We start from the raw sequence: 21,636 nt of genomic DNA, 5'->3' as shown, positions 1-21,636 counted from the left end.
AGAATAAACTTGTAATATTATGAGAATTAAGTCGTAATTTTACAAGGAAAAAGATAATAATTTCACAAGAAAAAAGTAGGAATTTTATGTGAATAAAGTCGTAATATTATGAGAATATTACCCTTCAACCTTTAAACATGATAGGGTAAATTTTGAAAACCTAAAAAATAGTTCATGGTAGGAGGAGCATCATGCATGTTTACTCAAAGAGGCTCTAGGAAAAATATTTGTAGCTTCAGGGAGGGTAAAAAAAGTTACACCCTCCTTTAATAAATAAAGAACAGTCCCTTACATATCCTATATCTTGTCACTTGTGCTTTTGGTACACACTCGGACACAGGCGTGAGAAAACAAGTGAGTGTCCCTTTAATTTGAACCGAGCCCTGTGGGGATTCAGCCGAGAATCAGCCTGTGGAATGCGTCGTTTGTATGCCAGAGATTGTTCCCAGTGAGAGTAGGACACAAAACTGGACAAAACCAAGAATGTGGGATACTTTTTACCATTAACCTCAATGGCAGAACTTGTTTATCTATCTTATGAGCAGACTACATTTCCTTTTGGATGCAGCTGATTGAGATAAACCCGGTAAGAGGCAGCTACTGTAGCGATGGTCTATAGCGGGATCAGGTGGATAACTCCCGTTGTTTCGCTCAATGGACTTTTCGGGCATCCTGGCCGTTAGCTAAGTAGCTATATGCTAATCATAGCCAAACAACCGCTCCTTGAACTTTTTCTCGGATGCTGTATTGTTATCTTGTGTTTTGAGTGAGTGTCTTAACAAGGGGAACCCATTTGTAAAGTTTCTTACGTATTTGATTTATAACAAAGTGGCCCAAATGAAACTCCAGTTACTCTTAGCGAGCTAACTATTAGCCACTTAATGCTAGCGCGTTGGCCGCTTCTATTTAAAAAAACAAGGTTAGTTGGGGTAAGCAGTTAGCTTTAATTAGCTTAAAGTGATAACAACAACAGACCACACCGACTCGGTTTGTCTTCGCATCTGAATGTTGCACAAATTCTCTTCACTTCCTCTCAGTTTATGATGCTTTTGTACGAGTTTGTCTTTGCTGGAGGCTGCAGACTTTGCATGGAGATCAACAGGTGATTGCTAGCTAACGTTAGCTTCCAAGATGTTATTCACCCGCAATCGGTTGTTTAAATGTACTAGCCTGCTCAGATGTTTCCTTTAATATGATTCAAAGGTTAGTTCAAGTCACATTTACAGTTGGATCGGGATCTGTCGTGTGAAGTCGAGTCTGTGTGTAACTGTCTCTTGTGTTTATTCTCCCACCCGCTATAGTTGGCTCAGCTCAGCAGGCAGCTAACTGGCTCGGTGTTATGAAACTCCATAATCCTCGATGTGTTAAATGATGTTGCTCTTGGGTGTCAAATTCTCGCTTTTCTTACTCTTACTCTGCCTCTCTGTTCAGACTAAGCTTTCTCTCTGACTGGGTCACATGGTGCTAATTGTGCTTGGCAGGTCTGCCGGTGCATAACAGCCCACTCCACTGACTCTGGTCTCACCCACCTCTGTTAGCACACCACTTCTCCATGCTTCAGTGCTTTGCCCTGCAGCATGCCTGACTCTATGGGTGTCTGCTTTTTACTAGATTTAAAGTCTGACTGCCTCCATGTCTCCTCTAAGTACCCATCAGTCGATTTTCACCTCTAAACTGTTGTTATCATCTGCTACTACTGTTTCTCTTGGCCTCATTAGTCAGCTGATGGGCAAAAGTCTTTTGAAACAGAGAAGAAGAAGTAGGATGTGTAAAATGTATGAATCTAGACTATGGATGTCCTGATCAAGTTTTTTTTTGCCCCAATCCTATGTAACTATCAGTAATATACAGCTCTTATTTAGATCTCTGCTTTTGCCTTAGCTTTCGCCAAGCTTCATCTTCTAGTATTATTATTATTTGTATGCGACTTGTGTTTACTGGTGATCAAGACCCTGCCACTTTCACAAGTAATATGACCGGCGGAGATGTTTCGCTTCATTGAGTAAACACGTCCCGGAGCTCCAGTTCCTCCTGTTTCTCTAGATGATGTCATTGGTTGGCTGGCTACTTCAGAGTTTGCCCCAAGTGTTGATGTTTTTGTCCCTGCTGTCTCCGGAAATTAAGAGTGGCCTCTTACACATACAGGACGCAGGTGATTTCAGTTTAGCTGCTGTGTAAAAAAGGAATACCTCCGAAACAGCTCTTGTGACCTCTTTTTTTCCTCTAGCTTGGTATGTACAACCACATGTGGTAGCAGGGGTTTTTCTGTGAACTGTGTAAGTGTGATTTGGGCACACGTGGCTTTAACATGGGTTTAGTTTCTGCCAAGAATAGTTTAAGGAAACCACAGGAGATTATAGCCTAACCTACATCTACTAGATGGTGACAATACAACACCTGAATTTGCACTGAGGAAGACTAATATATTTTTGCCTAGTTACAAGAAGAGGGCACATGGTGTTTAACACTAAGCATACACTTAAAAGTGAACAGTGCTGGTATTTTCATACAGTGGACCACCACTTAAGCTAAAATGTTTTAGTGTGCCACCAATCATAGATATAAAATTGATATGCATGCTTGTACATGTACAGCTAGACAGATGTTTTTGAACAAATTTTACAGGGTGCTCCAAAATGAAGAACTGAAAAGCAATCCTGAAAATCTCTGAGATGTTGCTTTTGGTTGCTTGTTTAATGGTTAAGACATAAAGAGTGTCCTTGCAAGGAGAGTTTTATGGCACATTTCCAAGATAAGATCATCTTAGATTATACACATCTCTTAAAATAACTCACGGTGAATTACCTATCTCAAGCACAGAAGTCTTTGCAAGTTTTAGTATTTAACTAAATAAAAATCAATTTCTAAAAATCTATTCCATGCTTTTGAAAATAGTCATTGGTAATGTGTAACTGGTACTGGTACTGGTTTTAAAAGCTGCATTACAGTAATCTGATTTTAAAATTTTCTGTTCAGTTGTTTGCGTCTACCCACTTTGTCATTATACCCACATTACTGATGATTATTCATCAAAAATGACATTGTGTAAATATGTTGTTAAAGTACCAATAGTCAATTCTACAGTTTCATCGCAATATCGTAATTAAGGTATTCAATCAAAAATGTTGTAATATTAGATTTTTTTCCATATTTTCCAGCCTTAGTACAGGTATATGTAATTCTTAGTTAATGCAGTAACACTCACAAAACCACCAGTCTTCGAAACTGTAATTCTGTACACCCTTTGTTTGAGTCATACAACATACACCAACACACGTCAGATTAATGTTTCCCTGGAAGAACCCACCCTGCGCTATCAGGAGCTCTTTTTTCCTGTATGATAACACAAGGCAACACAGTAGCATAGGTGATCATTAACTGGTTTCATTATCATATTTTTTGCTTTTCTGTTGGTTTGTTTGCTTGCGTCTTCATTCATCACAAAGATCAAGCCAAAAAAAATGCTGCTCATATATCATTCTGCAGATCATAGTAGTGATCTAGGCCTTGTTTGTATTTCAAGTTCAATGAGTGAGTCACTGAATTGTGTGCTGTACACCACAAGTGTGCTTCTTGTGTGATAGTCAGCAGATGTTGGGTGTGGTGGTGGTGCTGTGGATGAGGGGTTTGCGTCTCCCATGAATCATCTGCAAACCACAGTGCAACTTACAACATTGCTCATGAGTGGCAGAAGTGGTTGACACCCACCAACTACACTAACCTGATAGTGTGAGCTACTCTGGTAGTGTTAGTTGTGACTCATTTTCTGGTGCAGCTTTGGCATACCGGCATTGTGGTATTGCCAACCTTCGAGGTGGTCTGTAGCAAAACAAGTCATCGCTGATAAGCTCTGTGATATCAGCAAAAGGAAAACACAGTGTTCTTGCTAGTCTTAGAGTATTTTTTTTTTTAAAACATGCAATAAGCAAAAATTCCTTTGGATGCAGAGTTTAATTATCTCTACTACATATTCCCCAACAGAAATTGCTTACTTTAGGATTCTTTGATGATGACTACAAGTGATGTTGTTGCAATGACATGGCTTTTTTCTGCAATCTGTCTTTACTGTCTTATCTCTTCCTGTTCTTGGCGATGCTTTTACCCAGCCTTGCCTGTGTTAGGGTATTAGATGTCAAAGGCTTGTTGTGGTTTTTGTCTGGAAGTGCCAGGCTGGCAAAGAGACTGGAATTTTGCTTATTAGTTGGAGCAGCGTGGAAAATTATCTGTGGGTCTGGCTGCTTGACTGCTGATAAGTTTGTTGGCCGACTGACTTCTGTAACTGTTTACTCAATCTAAAGGTAACCCCCCCCAAAAAACCCTTTTTTTTCCTTTCTCCAGCCTCAAAACTGAGTGAAATCTGACGTGGACTAACTTAAAAACAGCCATTTCTGAAAAGGTGTTTTTAGCAAACTGGGTTTCTGCATTGGGATTCAGTGGGCTTGCACTGGTCCAACATGAAGTGTAGTAGTTGAGTGCTGTTGGACCAAACTCAAAGAGGGACATAGCACTGCTGGTGAAGAGTATTCAGCAGCTAGTTTCTGTTTTCTTTTCCTTCAGCTCAGCCAGCAATTGTTCATTTATTACCAAGATGCGGGAGACGGGGGGGTTAGAGATTATGAATGAAGTCAAATAATAAAGTAATAGTGGTTGGGGCTGAATCTAAAAGGTAAAAGGGAAAGATAGAAGATATATTACACTTACACTCAAATATAAAGGACTCACATTGCAAATGCACTTATTCTTTATTCCTCCTCACCTCACTCACAAGAATGATCATCTCTGCTTCACGACTTTAGAATAAGTTTTTTTTTGTCATTGTCTCCATTGTACCAGCACACAGAAGGGGAATAAGCAATAGAGGCCTTTACAGTAGGCTGTACAGCAGTTAGTGGAAGTTGCTAGTGTCGGTCAGGTTTAAACTGTGTTGTTCACAGGAGTGCCACCTTTGTCAACAAGCTATGCAGTAGGATTCAAACAATCACCTCGCCTTGTGCCCCTTGTAACATGGTAAATGGAAAGGGGGCAGTGTTGGGGGAAAGCTGATTTTAAAACTAATGTGTTCACTTTGATTTTTGCCATGAACAGTGACTAATGGTCCTGTTTGAGCTAGTTTTCCACGCTGACCACTACTTCTTCTGAAAAAAAAGGACATGATTTTTCAGAAATATTATCAATAACTGTGTTACTAAAAATAATGACATCATTAAGATCTTAAAATCTTAACATCAGTGAATGATAAACACACACACACACACACACAGAACAATAGCCCTTAAAACTAAAACTGTAATTCTGTAATACTGCTGTAAAGAAGATCCACTGCTATGCTGGCTTCGCTTTTTTTTACACTGAACCAAACAAAGCAGATGTAAGGCAGCCCCATCACCACTGTGTGAGAGGCATGATGTGTAACACAGCAGTATCTGCATCTAGTGTCATTTTACACAGATGTTGATTTGGCTCTGTTATTATTCCTGCTGCCCAGCTTAATGGTGTGAAAACACCAAGCAGCAGCAAAGTGCATTTTGTCGTGCAATGTGCACCCAAACATAAAGTTTGAGATACTTTAAGCTTTAACTTTAAGCTGCTAATTACAGCCGGAAAATAGCCCCAGCTTATCAGCAAACAGAGTCCTTTGACTCCCATGACATGTTGACCTGTGTTAAAAGAGTTTGATCCTGCCTGAAACACATAAACTCCCCTCCTAGCTGTAAAAAAAAAGTTTTTTTTTGTTGGGGCAAGCTGCCCTTTGCCGATGCTTGGTGTGTTTTTGGCCGTATGGCGCAACAACAGTGCCCGCCCACTTCACATCTGTACATTTTATACATGACGCCAAGCAGAATAATGGCGTGCCATTCTCGCCCTGAACAGGCAGTGTAAAAGGAGCTAATGATACATGATTCTTTTCCGGTTCTAATTTCAGACGTTTTTTGTCTTTTTCCAGTACTGAGTGGCCCATTTCACTCGAGGTCTGCTTTTCACTGCTGCCTTAAATCAGGCTTTAAAATCACCAACCCCTTTTCCACTGATTGGCCTCTAATCAGGGAAGCAGCTCTTGTTTTAGTGTGTATATGTTTTTCTGCACTTGTGTATGTCTAAATCTGTTTTGCATGTGTTTGTTGTCCATGACAGTCTGGATTTACCTGCCTGCGTTGGAACCAGACTTTGCATAGTGATAACTTCATTTGTTTGGCCAGCCTGGTCCCTCAGGAGAGGCTTATGTCGCTTACCTTATACAGTATGTACCAGCCAGGCTGAAAGATTGAATTGCTTTGTTTTACAAGCCTTTTGCCTTTCTATTAATTGAGGAGAACCTATTGCCTGCTGTACATTTTTCCAAAACAACTTTGATTTGTATCAGCAGAGATACAATCAGGCATGTCATGTAAGCCTGAGAGCAGTTGCTTTGTTTTTCATACAGGGAGAAAAGTGGACAAAAAGAGAAACCCATTACTGAGATAAAGGGAGATCCTGACCTGACCACAGTGCCTCTCTTTTACGTGTAAACAAACAGACGCCACAGAGTAACAACTGCACCAATCTCATGGAGCCAGAAGTGATTCTTTGACATGATGACAATACTTGTCTGAAAACAAATACTTGACTTTGTGATTGTTGGTAGCGGCAGCTGGAAAAGCTATGCCTCCAGGCTTTGTTTCAGCACCATTGCAGTGCTTTTGTTTGAGTCACAGCCTTTACTCTGAGCTCTGCCTTCAGGGAGCTGTCAGATTGGTTTTGAAATTTCAGACTTTGTTTAACGTTTCATTTTTTCCCTTCCATATTGAAGGATGAGGCCGCCACTGTTACATTTGTGTACGGTATACTCTGTATCTAATGCAACACTGACTCTGTGTTCCTGTCCTGCTGTTTTTCAGATTGTGCTGTGAACGTTCACAAGAGCTGCAAGTCTCTGCTGGGTGAGTGCACCAGCAGCAGGAATAAGGTAAACAACACACTGGAGCATAGAAAAACAGGGACTAAGGCTACAGTGAAGTCACCCTTTGCACCTTCATTTCCACTGTATTCTATTATTTAGCTTATAGACTACATATATGTGAACATGGTCAGACACTGGATCAGTAACACAGAATGAATTTAAGAATGGGATACAAAAAAAACTGTTGCATGCTCGAGTCATGGTCAGACAGTGTTGTTTATATACTGACGGCAGTGGGACATGGTTACCGTCTTTCACTGACTTTTTAATAGAGAGTGACAATTGTGAGGCGAGAAAAAGATTTTCAATATAGATGACTATGCTGCACTGCAAAAAAAACATTTTTGTCTTGCAGTACTAACTAAAATTCCAAGCTTTTTCTGGAACTTGTTTTTTTGTTCATTATAAACATACACTTCCTGCACGTGCACACCACAGGTCTTGCTTTCTCCATGTGGCCCATGCTTTATGTGCCAAGGTTACATTTTAAAGTTGTGCATTTTTGCCATAGAGGAACCCTCTGTGCAGCAACAAAGCCTCCACAGCTGCATCTTCTCAACAGAGAAGCGTAAATCCACTTTTGGCAGGGAGAGTTGTGCGTTCATTCGGGACAGGGCATTCAGACAACTCGACTGAAGATTACACGCCTCTGTCCACTCTTATGAATCTGCCTGAGATGGACTTTGCTTGTTAAGGCCATGTGAGCAGTCTCGCCCTGTAAAGAAAATACAGTTAGAGAGTGCAATTGTAAGGCATTTTATAATCTGTCACTCAGTTGATGAAAGCTTAAGAGAATGGCCTTGAAAAAAATCTTTATTTTCCCCATGCAGAGAGATTCTTTACCGAGGACTGGCCCATCTGGATCTCCTAACCTTGGTAAGTAGAAATGTGCATGTGGAGATGTACCCCTTTGGGAATCCAACTGACCACAGCATCAAATGAAGTTGGAGGGGTTGGTGCATCAATGGATAGGGAGATGGATTGGTCCCTGTGTGTCAAATTAAAAAGCAGGCTGCCTCTCTGGTGGTTTGCAGAGGATTAAACAGATGAACTTGACTTGTGAAGGTGAAATCAGCCTGTTTTTCTCTCTTCCTGTATGTGTGTGCGTGTATTAATATGGGTCTGGGTCTGTGTGCTGTATGTGTGTCTGCCTATATATAGACCGTAAAGGGGGAGATTGGCTTCCAACAGACTGTAAGCAAAGGTGATGATTAGCTGTTGTTCAGAAACTGTCAGGTGATTTACCTTTGGTTCAATTCTTGTCCAAACCACGGATTCATTAAGCAATATTGCACTACAGTCTTTATTCACTGCGGTCAAATTTGTATCAAAACATCGTGAGAAACAAAAAAAAGAAAAACACAAATCAGATTTTTGCAAATTATTTCTAACAGATGTCAGATTTTTCGACTTAACTAAAGGTCAGATAAAAGATCATTTGACTTGTTAAATTGATTAGCCTCAGAAAGAAATGTGTGCTGTGTTTTAATGTTCATCGTCATCACCATCAAGTGGTCCATTCCTGGAAATTTCAATCAGCGCTAATTGCAACATTCAGTGATGTGACTGATCCGGCAGGAGACGTGAGCGACTGCAGCAGCAGCAGCTTAAATTAATCTCCTGCAGCAGTTGTTATTCTCTTCTGAACAGCTGGAGTCCTGACTGCCACACCTAATTTCTCCTCTTTTCCGGCTCAATCAGTAGCTTGTGCAGGGGGTCAGTAAGATGGGAAGAGGCAGCGTGGAATAGTGGAGAATCAGAAAGTGCGAGAAATAATAAGGGTGTGCACCTTTCCAGAAGTTGCTGGAAGATATGGGCGGGTCGTGTATGTACTGTATGTATATATATATAGGGGGCAGCTTTGGGACGTTCTCTGATTCTTCTCGATCACAAGATTGAAGGCACAGCATCTAATTATTTTTGCAGTAATATCTACTGATACTGCAACGAAAACTGCTGAATCTTACCTTGAAGTTTGGATTATTACAAAGCTCCATCTGCAGCTCTTCCTCGTTTGAGTAATCCGCAATGGAGCGAGCAGTTACCAATGGCGCTACCCAGACCAAGGGGCCCTCCAGAGGTTGCTCTAGGATTTCGAGACCATTCTCCTCTTCCTCCCCATCTTCCTCCCCATCTTCCTCCGCTTCATCCTGGGGTCTGTCCAGACACGTCGGTGTCCGAGTGTTGATGCACCGCGACCTGATCACTTGTCGATTCTTCCGATCACTGCCTCAGTCTTGGCTGAAAAGATATTGGGAGCGACTTGGACAGGAGTCCAAAAAGCACCTGTCCACTTCTTCGACCTGCTTTCATCTTCGCTGCTCATCTTTTGCTATCTCTCTCCCCTCTCCTCGGCTGTCCCCATCTTCCTCCTCCGCGTCCTCTCATTTCCTCCGTTCACCTGTCTCTCGTCTTTCCTCCTCAGCGCTAAAAGACCGGGACAGAGAGAGGGAGCACTCAGGCCCAGCCTCATCACAGGCCCTGGATGGCCACCCAGGTTTTCTCAGCACCCCAGGCATGACCATTAGTACGTGGGGACCTAGCACTCATTCGACTGCCGCCCATACTACCAGCTTCACCACAGCCTATAGCCTTGGCCACAGCCTCCGTCACGACAACAGCTCAGGGTGAGTGTCTCTGCCTTACGACTTTTTCACTCATCTGTTAAAGGGCTTTTTTCTACAGAAGACTTTTTTAAATTTCTATTTTTCTTTGAGACCACCTTTTAAAAAGATTGCTCCTGAATGACAGGATTCCTTTTTTATTTCGAGTTCAAACACCACCACAAAAATGAGCCATCTTTCTGTCAAATCTATAATTCTGTAGATGTTTACAGGACCTGCTGTATGTTAATGCTGGATATTTTTAGATTCTTTGATGCTGAAATACTGTTGTCTTTGTGCCATTGTGAGATGTGTATTTATAGTTGACATATCAAGGCAAGCTGTCTTTTCTAATCTAACAGCCTTATAAAACAGAGTCTAGACAGATCTCAGAAGTGGGCTAGTTTTTTGCTGCATCCCAAAGAAAAATGTGTGTAGAAGGCAGAGAGAGAGAGCGACAGAGGCATAGGGAAGGTGTAAACAGGAGCAGAAGACGGGGAGTCATAGATGGGCAGCAATAAGTAGGAAAGAAGGAAAGAAAAAATGTAGCTGCTCAGGTTTCTATTTTGTGGCCAATTTTATGTCTTTGTTACTGTGGACCTTTTTAAATATACATGTTGGCTCCTGAGTTAATTTAGGCTACCACCTCCTAGTGAGATTAAGTTTGTGTCAGTGTCAGCATGTATGCCACCTTGGACCTGTGGTTGTCGTCCCTCAGATCCCTCCCTGGGGAGATGGATGAGACGGACGCTCTCCGCTCCAAACGCTGCAACGAAGACGCCATTTCTCTCGCTCCCTCCACCGCCGAGTCCATCATCGTTGAAGGTGAGGTGACTGAATGAGGAGGGGATCAAACTTAGATTCACCTTACAGGCTTTGTTAAAAATATTTCCTGTATACCGGTAACAGTTTTTCCTTCAGGGGTTTTCTTGAAGCCAAGGAGGAGAGAGTGTTGAGTGTGTTTTGTGAAGTCAGGGGTGACCTCACCCTGTCTCATTAAGTTCTAGTATGTGGGGGAGAGACTGGCTAACTGGGCGCTAGCTTGCAACACACAAAGAGCCTCTGCACCATCCTTTTCTCCTTGCTGCCGTGAAGGTTTATTGTTTTATCAGACAAAGAGCCACTTAGATTCTTAAACTGCAGAAAAAAATATTTTGACAATGCCTGAAAGACCCTTAATAAAAATCTGCAGCATAACATTTAGGTTACTGTCTTATTTTATAAGTTCTATTAAAATTAGAGGCGCTAAAGCTGCATTTATCGATAGAATAATCATAGCAATAAACACCCTTTTTAAGGAAGTCCCTAAAATGTTTACTCGTTGATAAACAGTAATTGTAATATACATAAGTAAAGTCTAGGGTCAGCTACAAATCAGCACCCTTTGAGCTGAGTGTGGCTCAGCACTGACAGTTCCCAACCTTTAGACCACAAGTTCAGTGCTCTTTTGTTGGTTTGGTATAAGCAGATACTCTCCTTCTTTGAGATCTTTTACAGTGCATTTTGCTGTCAGGACTGAATGACGGTTCATCACATACATACACAGTAGTGTCATCCTTTATGGGCTGATCTTTTTCCATCATTTGATGAGTAAAAGTATTATTTTGTGTTTGAGATCAACAAAGACAGTACTGACAAATTATGTTGTTGAGTCAAGATTACTTGGTTCATATTGCCTTGTCACTGTCTCGATTTATTATTTTCAGCCCTGCCAAAACACGAGACATTACATCAGCAGTGAACTATTTTTATACTTGGATGCTTCACAGTTAGTAATCTGAGACCTTTTCTAAGAGAATCAGCTCTTGAATACTATTGTCCATCATTTATGAATGATACAGAAATGTACAAAAATGTGTTAGTCATCTGAGGATTTGAGTTACTTTTGTCCTTTAAGGCCCAGACACACCAAACCGTCATCAGAGAACTGAAGGACGAAAGCCCTCTGCTGTTTCATCTAGTGTTGCCATGTCTCAACCAAAAAGTTGCACATGAACGAACCAAACTGATGACCAACTAGAACGTATGTTCTGTTCCTCCGTGAGGACAAATACCCCTCTATACCAGCAGACGATGGTTGTCTGTATTCATCATTCAAAAAGGAAAACCAGAAGAGCGTCTTGATGCTAGTTAGCCAGTTAGCACATTAACAACACAATCTAATGTTGAAAGAAGAAAGCATGTTCACTGTACGGCAGTGAACAACTAGGTTCATGGTTTCTATATTTTCCCCAGGGAGGCATTTTGATTCAGATCCTTCAGTAAGAAATGGACATCAACAAAACAAATATGACAAAAAACACCAAACACAAGTTACAACTACTGAGTGTCTTTTACAAAGCTGATATCAGTGGGAATAAATGACCTCTTGAACTGGTTAGTTCTGCATCGGTGCAGACTGTACCTGCGCCCCGATGGAAGCAACATAAAGTCTCTAAGCAAAGGGATGGCACAGATCAGCCAAGATTGATCTGGCTTTCTTCAAAGACCTAAGCTTATACAGGTCATGGAGGTCATTCAAAGGTGTATCAGCAATGTTTTTGCTGCACACCTTTACAGTTACCTGCAGGTGATTGTTCTGTTTAACAGAAAGTGACCCGTGCCAGCAGATTAAAAAAAAGGTAAGAACAGATTCAATAAAACAAGAATAAAGTATTTTCATAAAAGTGGTGTCAATAACACAAACCATCAGGAAAATCTTATTTTATATAACAAGTTTGTTTTGACTTCACTCCCTCTTGACTTCAGGCCCTTGTTTACATTTTCCACCTCTGTTAGTCTTCTTGTATGCTCAGAGTGATTTCATTCACTGACGGGCTCCACAGCCACCGCCAACAGTACAATGTGTCAAAGAAACAAAATCTGTTCAATTTGTGTCCCTTTGAGAGTTTGAGTCACCTTTTGAGATGACAAGACCAACCTTCAGCTGCGCGATTCAGAGTGTTTTCTTCCAGGGATGTTGTCCTGCTGGCCTTAACCTCCTTTGTTCACCTTTTTTTGTACTATAACATGGTTATGTGTCAGTTTTTTGATACCTCTGCTCCTCTCCTCAGATGCTCACTATACAGCAGTGCGGGCTGACCTGGAGTCTGATGCCCAGGACCTGGAGGCAGAGTCATGGAGTTTGGCAGTTGAGCAGCAGTATGTTAAGAAGCACTCTAAAGAAATGGTGAAGAGACAGGATGTTATATACGGTAGGTGGAATTTTTTACGTTGTGTTCACACCTGTACTTGTCAAATCAATGAGCTGTCCTGTGAATTGACTGTGTGCTCAAATTTGATAAACTCTCACACTGGCTCATCAGTGCTACACACAATTGTAGGAAAACATAAAAAAGTCTGTTTTAGACAATATGGGTGTTTTTTGGTGCCTTTTTGAAGCGCGTGTGCTTCTTGAGGATATTACTATGTTACGCCACAGGGGGGAAGTTAACATGTTCGTGATGGGTCATGTCACTCAAAAACATAATGCATAGACACAGATGAGTCACCTTATTGTGTTTGAACTGCAGGATGTGTAATGGTTCTCACCAAAAAACAGTGTAATACAGACTAACACAATTAAGTGACACAAAACATTAAGATTATTGTGCAAGTATTAACACACGTAAGGAAACTACAGTCTGCAATCTACAAATACAGCAAGACAGCAGAAGTGAAAAAGGAGTAACATTATCAAAAGCACATTACAGCATTTCACCCACTACCATGTCTATAGATATTGAACCAGTTAGTCACAAGTCACTGATTAATTGATTCATTTGACTTTTACAAGAGTAATCGACTTATTTAGCGTCACAATCCATTAACATTGTCAGACTCGTTGTGTGCAGTTTTTTAAAGAATCCAAATTGGTGCAGCAGAATCAGATTTTTATTTTTTGCTCTGTTCTTTCTTGACAAAACCTGCCTTCATTACCCACAAAGCAACTGGATCACCAAGAGTTTGTTGAAGACCCCAGCTGACATTTCCTTCTAGTGACATCACTTGATGCAATTTATCAGATTATGCACTGTTCCCTCTGCAGCAACAAAATGCTTTATACAGCGTTTTTAACATATGCAGTTGTACTCTCTATAATTTCCCTTTTTAAGGGATAACTTTGAGGAAAAACAGTGGAAAAAGCATGAGAAGAACAGGTAATGGAAGTTTTTGATGGCAAAAGCATCCATTGTGAGTCAGCTCATAGCATTACTATACAGTAAATGTTTATGTGCTTTACATGACAGAACATAAACATGTAACATTGTGTCATTGTACAGAGCTGATGCAGACGGAGATGCACCATGTGCGGACGCTGAAGACAATGCTGCGTGTGTACGTCCGGGAGTTGAAGGAGAACCTCCAGATGGATTCGGGCAGGCTGGACTGTCTGTTTCCCCGGTTGGAAAACCTCCTTGAGCTTCACACACATTTCCTGTCTCGCCTCAAAGAGCGGCAGCGAGAAAGCCTGGTCTCCCCCAACGACAGGAACTACACTATCAACAGAGTAGCAGACATCCTGATCGCACAGGTAGGGAAAAGATACAAAGCATTTTCAACAAGAACACACATGCAGACAAACGCCCGCCCACGGCCGATTTCTTGAATAAGTCACATAATAGTTACACATGCTCAAAATGATTATATATAATCGGCATAATGCAGAGATGACAGTTGTGCTTGTTCTCCAGTTCTCAGGTGAAATAGGAGAGAGGATGAAGGACAGCTATGGAGATTTCTGCAGTCACCACACTGAAGCCGTCAGCTACTACAAAGAACAGCTACAAAATAACAAAAAGTTCCAAAACATCATACGGGTAAGACACATTAGCATCATCAGATTTAATCCACAGTGCATCTGCGTCTCTCCCCTCTGGCAGTGAGAGTAATCACACAAATGCTGTCAATGCCTGCTTATCTTGAGTGTGTACAGGTGAGGTCATTTTCTGTGCCTTCCTGTGAACGCCCAGTTTCTGTTTTTTGATCTGGAGCATCCACTCCAGACACTTCTCGGGATTTTCAGCCATAACTTCTGCAATATAGTATCATATCATTTCTGGTGAGCTAGCGCGGGAAAGTTGCCTCAACACAACTCAACTTGATTTTATTTTTTAAAAAATCACTCCCATACAAACATGCAGCCCAAAGTGCTGTTAATAGATAATAATGCATACATGCTAGACTAAAAATTACAATAAGATAATAAAAATTAAGAAATAAAAGTCTGTGGAACAAAATAAAATACAATAAATCTCAGGGATCAAATTAAATAAAAATGACTGTGGCTGTAATATTACTCAAAATGAAAAGCCAGAATAAAACAACAGGCCCTTAATTTCCTCAAAAAAACAGAGAAAGATTACCAATAATATCCAGAGGCAATGAGCTCCACAGTTTCAGGTTGTAAAAACAGAGCGCTGGAACTTTTTATGGGACAACATAGACACCGCAACTCCACTATACTGCGAAATACACAGAGCTTTCCTGGTGGCGATAAGCTAGATAAGCATTGTTTGAACTTGTTTGGTAAGGCTTGAATATAACAGATCTTCATTTATATGTAGAAGTCCTGCACTCCAGCTTTGAATGTATTAAATCCATTTGTAGTCAGATTAATGTTAAATTAAATAATACCTTTTTTCTCTCCAGAAAATCAACAACTTGTCTATTGTGCGGCGGTTAGGAGTGACCGAGTGTATTCTGTTGGTGACGCAGCGCATTACCAAGTACCCAGTGCTAGTGGAGCGCATTCTGCACAACACTGAAGGTTCTGTTATTCACATGCATTTTTATGCTAAATTAATAAGGAATAACTTAATTCATTCATAGTTTCATTGTACTGTATCTATAAAGTTTTTTTTTTCTGTGTCCAGCTGGTACAGAGGAGCACGAGGATCTGACTCGGGCGCTTGGTTTGATTAAAGACACCATAGTGCAGGTTGACACGCTGGTTAATCTCCACGAGAAGAACTCGCGACTGCGAGACATACACAACAAGATGGAGCCAAAGGCACTGGGGAAAATCAAAGATGGTCGAGTTTTTCGCAGGGAGGACCTTGCGCAGGGCAGGAGACGGCTCCTGCATGAGGGCACAGTCAACTGGAAGGCTGCTTCTGGCAGGCTCAAAGGTTTGATAATGGCATAATGAAACAAGATACTTTACCATGCATATTTATCCATTTAAAAAAATAAATCAATAAGGTTTGTCATACTGGTTTTGGAATTAATTAACATTAAAAAACATATACTCATGTATTTTAAATGTTTCTAGTCTATTATCATCTCCCTTCTTTACAGATTGCAAAGCTAATGATGTCGTCTGTGATTGTTGTCCTTCCAGATATTCTTGCAGTGCTCCTGTCAGATGTGTTACTCTTGCTACAAGAGAAGGATCAGAGATATGTATTTGCTACAGTGGTGAGTGATTTATCTTTTCTGTATGTATGACACTAACAAAAACATTATCACAGAGAAACACTGGAGAGACGTGCATTAAGTTGTGAGCAGGAACGGAATAGAGAACCCCAGTAATGAGTACGAAAACCTGGAAAAATGAAAACCTCCAGTTGCCTTGTCTCAAAGTCAATGGGTTTTTTGAATGTGTTTTTGGTTAAGTCCTTAAATATGGTCTGTGGTTAACAGAAGCTTAAGAGACTTTCACATTTGCATTTTGTTCTACGACACAAAAGTCAGTAAATACCCCACTCACAAACTTTGAAGCTTTTATGTGTCTTAAAAAAGACAGTTGCTGGCAAGTGGCTAAATAAGACTACAGAACGTTATCACATTGAGCCGCCCCAAACACAGCTCTACAGCCTTGTGGTGGTGACACGACTGTAGTGTAGCTCAGCAAAAGCTTTTTTTTTTTTTTACCTCTGATGATTACATTTAGGCTTCATTTGTGAACATTATCTTGCTGAACAAAGCGTGTAAGTATCAGAAATGTTTGTTTACCACAGAGCTTATTTTCTGCAGTGATTCAAAATCCAATGGAAAAATCCTATAGGCTTTTTGACACGGGAACCAGAGCGACATGGGTTGGCCTACAGAAAAACATCATCTCTGCGGTACTCTGATCAGTGATGCATGACTGTTACCTTCCTGCGTCTTATCCTCAATCTCCGTCTCATTGTTATCCATGTAGGATAACAAGCCGTCAGTGATCTCCCTTCAGAAGCTGATTGTCAGGGAAGTGGCCCATGAGGAGAAAGCCATGTTTCTTATCTGCGCCTCCTCCAATGAGCCAGAGATGTATGAGATCCACACCACCTCCAAGGAGGAGCGAAATACTTGGATGGCTCAAATACGGCAAGCTGTTGAGAGGTAGCTGCAGAGGAAATGCACAACTCTTTATTACTATTTATAGCTTTATTTAAACTCTGTGGAAACTGTTTAAACAAAATATGGGAAAAATTAGATATAACAGAAAATGTACTGGAACTAAACTCGATTTGCTTCCTTTTGTGTCCCCACTTCGGTCCTGTCTCTTCTTAGTTGTCCTCATACAGAAGAAAGGCTGTTCAGTGAGGAGGAAGAGGCACGAGCTTTCAGGTTTAAAGAATTTCAAGGTAACTGCACATCAAGTAAGCCATGACAAAACTAAAGAAGTACCTTGGAAAATTATATAGCAGATGTAGTTTGCCACAAGGGGGTGCTCATGTATCATATTAATTTAAAAAAAACAAGTAGATGTTGATATGTCTTACTTTTTCTCTACATCTCATCTCGGTAGAAACTGATTTAGGATGCATTGATTTTATTCCAAGCAGCAAAATCTGTTTATAACAAAATTATGTGTAAGGTGAAGAATAGAGTTTCTGTATAGATGCACAAGAAATGTACATGTGATAAACCCTGTGTCCTCTCTTGCTCCATTTCATGTTTCCCAACATAGAGCGGCTTAGCCAGAAGGATGCAGTGGTCGTCCAGGCTCTAACTGATAAGCTGCAGCTCTTTGCGGACATGGCAGAGTCTGTGGCAGGTCTGGAGGACACAGCTTCTCGTTCCAGACTTCTGCTTCGAGGAGACGCCTCAGACCTCCAGCAGGGGGAGGCTCTGCTCAAAGGAGCTATCACTGAGGGTAGGACAATGCTGCATGATATGTGCGACCGCTTCAGTTGCAGAGGCATGGCATTGTGTGAATTTTACACATGGATATAGTCAGCTTTATGTTCATGAAGGGCAGCTGCATTATTGAATTAGCATGGCCTACTTTTCAACTTTACCATACATATTTTTCCTCTTACCTGTAGTACTATTTATCAATCTAGATTTTTTTTTTGTGTCAGTTGTTGAGTGTTGGAGATGTCTGCCTTCTCTCAAATAAAATAGGACCACTCGGCTTGTAGTGCTCAAAGTTCTCAAAATATACATTTGAAAAACTCTAACAGAAATGTCTTTTTTTCAGAAATCATGACCCTGTTTCTCAAGATAATCCACAGACCTTGTTGAGAGCAGTTTCATGTTGAAACAATTTTCTTTTTACTGAACCACACCCACTAACCGTATCACTGCACAGAAGGTTTTGTGCATCTACTCACGGATGAGCGGCTTGTGCAGCGGGAGATGTAAACATTAATCCTCCTCAGCTAAACTGTGATGTTAGCTAGCTCACTGGTGCTAGTTGAGCTAGCTTAAGATATACACTTTTCTTTGTGCCGTGACATGGTTGGCAGGTGTAGTTCGGTAGACAGAAAATAGTTCAGATGTATATTTTTGGCACTTTGAACACTACAAACAGAGAACCATCATGTTACATTATATTGGAGAGAAGGCAGATATCACTATAGTCGATATCTCCAACACTGGACAACTGACACCAAAATAATTTAGATTAATAAGCAGCACTGCAGGTAAGAGGCAAAATTTGTTTCTGATTTGGGGTGAACTGTCCCTTTAACTCTCTTTCTCTTCAGTGGAGAACCTTCAGAACCTGCTGCAGTCTGGAGTGAGGGAGGAGGCGCCAACCTCCCGGCTGGAGGACGGGGGCGGCTCAGGGGTTCTGCCCAGAAGAGCGGATACCTTTGGGGGCTATGACAGCAGCCCCACCATCCTGAGTAAGAGTGAGTGCAGCACAGTGCATGCCCTCAGGAAGTCTGCCATCTAATGGATTTGCAATTGTATTTTAGTGGCTTTTATGCCTTTAATAAATCATGAATTCTAAACAAATTTGACTGTTCCTTTAATTGGTTTTATTGGTTGAATTTATGTTCATGGTTTTTCTAAAAAAGTATCTTCTTAGTGCCCTAACTTTCAAAACAGAGCATTTCAAGACAGCTATGGGCGCACATTTACGTGTGTATGTGTGTTGTTTCTGTGCATTGTTTGTTATTGTCAATATCTCTGTGTACCGTTTTGGTTTAATTACTTGTGTGTGTTTGTCACTGTGTCAATTTCTGTGTTTGTGTGTCTGTGTTTGTTTGTCTGTGCCAGATGGCAGTGTGAAGAAGAACTTTTCTGGCGAGTCTAGAAACAGAGACAGAAGCCAGAGAGCCAGTTCTGACCCTCAGCTCAAAGACCTCTGTGGCAGCCACACCCTGGAGCAGACGGTAGGGGCTCAACACACACACGCACACACACAGAAACAAACAGTATATCTTGAAATGAGTCACAGTGTTCCTGTAAATAGTAATGACCAGACCAAGTTTCCATGTCCTGATGTTTACTGTCACCCTGTTCTCGCAGGTCACTTTATTTGTTTATAAATAGATAAAGCCTTGATGAAACCAGACTGAGACTAATCAGGCAGACAAAATATGACAACATGTTGCAGACAATGAGTGAGAAACAAAGCCAGTTTGACTCTTTCACAAGATCAGTTGTAATTGTAACAGTGCTATGAAAAGGGTCATATAGTCCTTGCACAGTTTATCGTCCTTGGAAGACTTTTTAAATGTAGTAGAAAGGGGAATGTATCCTAAATTAAAAAAAACAAACATGCTATTTTCATGGCCTTTGAAAGTTCAATCAGTATTTGTGAGCATGAGCTATTCCCTCTCAAAGTCAGAAACTCGTAAAGTCGGTCTCAAACTTGCGATGTTATAGGATATGAAGTCTGAAGCTGCTCCATAGTCAGTTAACGGGAGACTGATTATGTAGACCCACAGAAAGTTTGAGACATTAATCCTATTGTAGCGCTCTCAGCTCTGAAACAAAAAAATGTCTCTCAATACTCAGAACATTCCTCTGGGTGCTCTCAGAGTCATCTATAACATCTTTCATCATTCATTATCTAAGTGTATCCACACTTAATACCCTATGACATCACAAATTTGAGTTTCATGAGTTTTGAAAATAAATGTAGTTCCCCTTTTATGCATTTTAAATTTCTTTTGTATTTGAGTGTGTCGGATTACAGAAATGTAGAAAACGTGCATAGGGTCTGTTAATTCTGAATTATGTATCATGTAATATTAGGTTTTTAAGTATACAAAGTGTAGCTTTAAAAAAATGTATCACTTTAATTTTAAAATCACATGACCACAACAAATTTCATATGATAAAGATGCTAGAATGGTGTCTTTATTGTGTTGCAGTGTTTGTTGTACTGTATGTGGTACATACGGTGTGTGCGTGATGTTATTGCATTAGTGTGAGCGGCTGTGTGTCTGACTGTTGTTGCTCAGGTTGATGAGAGCTGCTGCTCTCCTGCCAGATGGAACCGCATCTGGTCCAACTCCTTCCCTGAGGCTGAGGTAAACTCTCCTTCTCTGATCTGTCACCTTGTGCCACACAGCTCTACTGGATTTTATATTCATAGCCATGCCTGCTGAACTGAAAAGATGTACCCATGTACCCAGTATGCTGGTGCAATGAAATGCTGTGTTGTTTTGGTGATTTCTGTAGTTGTTTGGTTTTGATAACCTTGTCTGTTTCTTTATTTTAGTTCTTTGACAGAGTGCTGATGCTCTCCCAAAGGCTCTATAGTCTGCAGGTAATACTCAACCCCCTGCTGTTTATCATGTTAACAAATGCAGTCAGTGAAAGAAATAACTAACTGAAACATAGTTTATTCTGCATGTTTTCAGTTTCTGTTTCACTTTACAAGTGATTAAACATTGTCTCAGTAGAAATTTCAACTTTCCTTAAATGACCTCATGTTAATTTTCTCCTGTCTCCCTCCGTCTTCAGGCTATCATATCACAACAGGACAGTCACATCGAGCTGCAGCGAGCCTCGTTGACGGAGCGGGCCTCCCTGCCCGGCCGCCACAGAGGGAATGTGCTCCTGGAGCAGGAGAAACAGCGGACTCTGGCCCTGCAGAGAGAAGAGCTGGCCAGCTTCCAGAAGCTGCAGTCTCAGCATCGGCAGGAGCAGCAACGCTGGGAGAGGGAGAGGGAGAGGCACCGGCACCAGGTCGAGGCCACTGAAGCCCGGCTCCGACAAAGGGAAGAGGAGTGCAGACGGCTAGAGGTGAAGTCTTACCTGAGGCCCCTGTAAAAGATTTTAATGGCGGAAGATATGTGCAAAAGGCTGAATTTCATGAATTTGCAGCTTTGCCTTATATTCAAGTTAATGATTTTGTTGTTCTATGTGTGATTTCCTTATTTGCAAGAACTAGTGCTAAACTGTTTCTTTAGAAAAGCGAAGTCCCTCCTCCTCTGGTGTCCCCCATGGAAGCTTAATATGGAAAAATATGTATTGTAGTTAACGGCGGCAGATAGATAATCATTTGATCCCATTTGATTTGTGCCATGAATTACACGTATGATTTTTTTGTCAATTTAAAAGACATTTTTGTAAGTTAAGAAATTCGGTCAAAACAAAAACACAGGATGTATTCTTCAAATATTAATATTCCACACAAATGTTTTAACAATGTTTGTTCTTTTCATGCAGGAGCAATTGGCAGAAGAGCGGAGGGAGCTGGAGAGTCAGAGGGAGACATACCAGCAGGACCTGGAGAGGCTGAGAGAGTCCACCAGAGCTGTGGAGAAAGAAAAGGAACGCCTGGAGCACCAGAAGAAGATCAAGAGGAAGACTATTGAGGTAGGGAACTTGTGGAGATGATAGACAGAAATATGCATGTAAAAGTGAAACAAAATACAACATTTTCTAATGCAGAAATATCTCAGTATGCCTTATGTCTGGGGGAAAGACTGGCAATGTCTAATT

General features: G+C 41.0%; 1 protein-coding gene across 2 annotated transcripts in view; it reads left to right on the top strand.

Annotated features, from left to right (window-relative positions):
* Window positions 1-332: 332 nt before the first annotated feature.
* Window positions 333-21,636, top strand: part of arhgef18b (Rho/Rac guanine nucleotide exchange factor 18b) — a 38,428-nt gene continuing 17,124 nt past the window's right edge. Inside the window, exons 1-20 of one of the 2 annotated variants that reach the window (XM_088077748.1) lie at window positions 333-354; window positions 6,876-6,943; window positions 7,768-7,813; window positions 9,363-9,564; window positions 10,259-10,365; window positions 12,594-12,734; window positions 13,803-14,053; window positions 14,214-14,339; window positions 15,172-15,289; window positions 15,396-15,650; window positions 15,863-15,939; window positions 16,667-16,845; window positions 17,017-17,090; window positions 17,417-17,602; window positions 18,438-18,584; window positions 18,955-19,070; window positions 20,148-20,216; window positions 20,408-20,455; window positions 20,653-20,934; window positions 21,361-21,510. In XM_088077748.1, coding sequence (XP_087933874.1) covers window positions 9,455-9,564; window positions 10,259-10,365; window positions 12,594-12,734; window positions 13,803-14,053; window positions 14,214-14,339; window positions 15,172-15,289; window positions 15,396-15,650; window positions 15,863-15,939; window positions 16,667-16,845; window positions 17,017-17,090; window positions 17,417-17,602; window positions 18,438-18,584; window positions 18,955-19,070; window positions 20,148-20,216; window positions 20,408-20,455; window positions 20,653-20,934; window positions 21,361-21,510 — 2,436 coding nt within the window. In that variant the 5' untranslated portion in view covers window positions 333-354; window positions 6,876-6,943; window positions 7,768-7,813; window positions 9,363-9,454. Of the gene's footprint in view, window positions 355-384; window positions 587-6,875; window positions 6,944-7,767; window positions 7,814-9,362; window positions 9,565-10,258; window positions 10,366-12,593; window positions 12,735-13,802; window positions 14,054-14,213; window positions 14,340-15,171; window positions 15,290-15,395; window positions 15,651-15,862; window positions 15,940-16,666; window positions 16,846-17,016; window positions 17,091-17,416; window positions 17,603-18,437; window positions 18,585-18,954; window positions 19,071-20,147; window positions 20,217-20,407; window positions 20,456-20,652; window positions 20,935-21,360; window positions 21,511-21,636 lie in introns of those variants that run through there. The other variant, XM_088077747.1, reaches the window with a different exon arrangement.

Source organism: Plectropomus leopardus, chromosome 5 (genome assembly GCF_026936395.1).
Source record: "Plectropomus leopardus strain MGB_pleo_1.0 chromosome 5, ASM2693639v1, whole genome shotgun sequence".
In the NCBI taxonomy this organism is placed as follows: Eukaryota; Metazoa; Chordata; class Actinopteri; order Perciformes; family Serranidae; genus Plectropomus; species Plectropomus leopardus.
The sequence above is the reverse complement of the archived record's forward strand: the minus strand, read 5'-3'. Positions and strand labels throughout refer to the sequence as shown.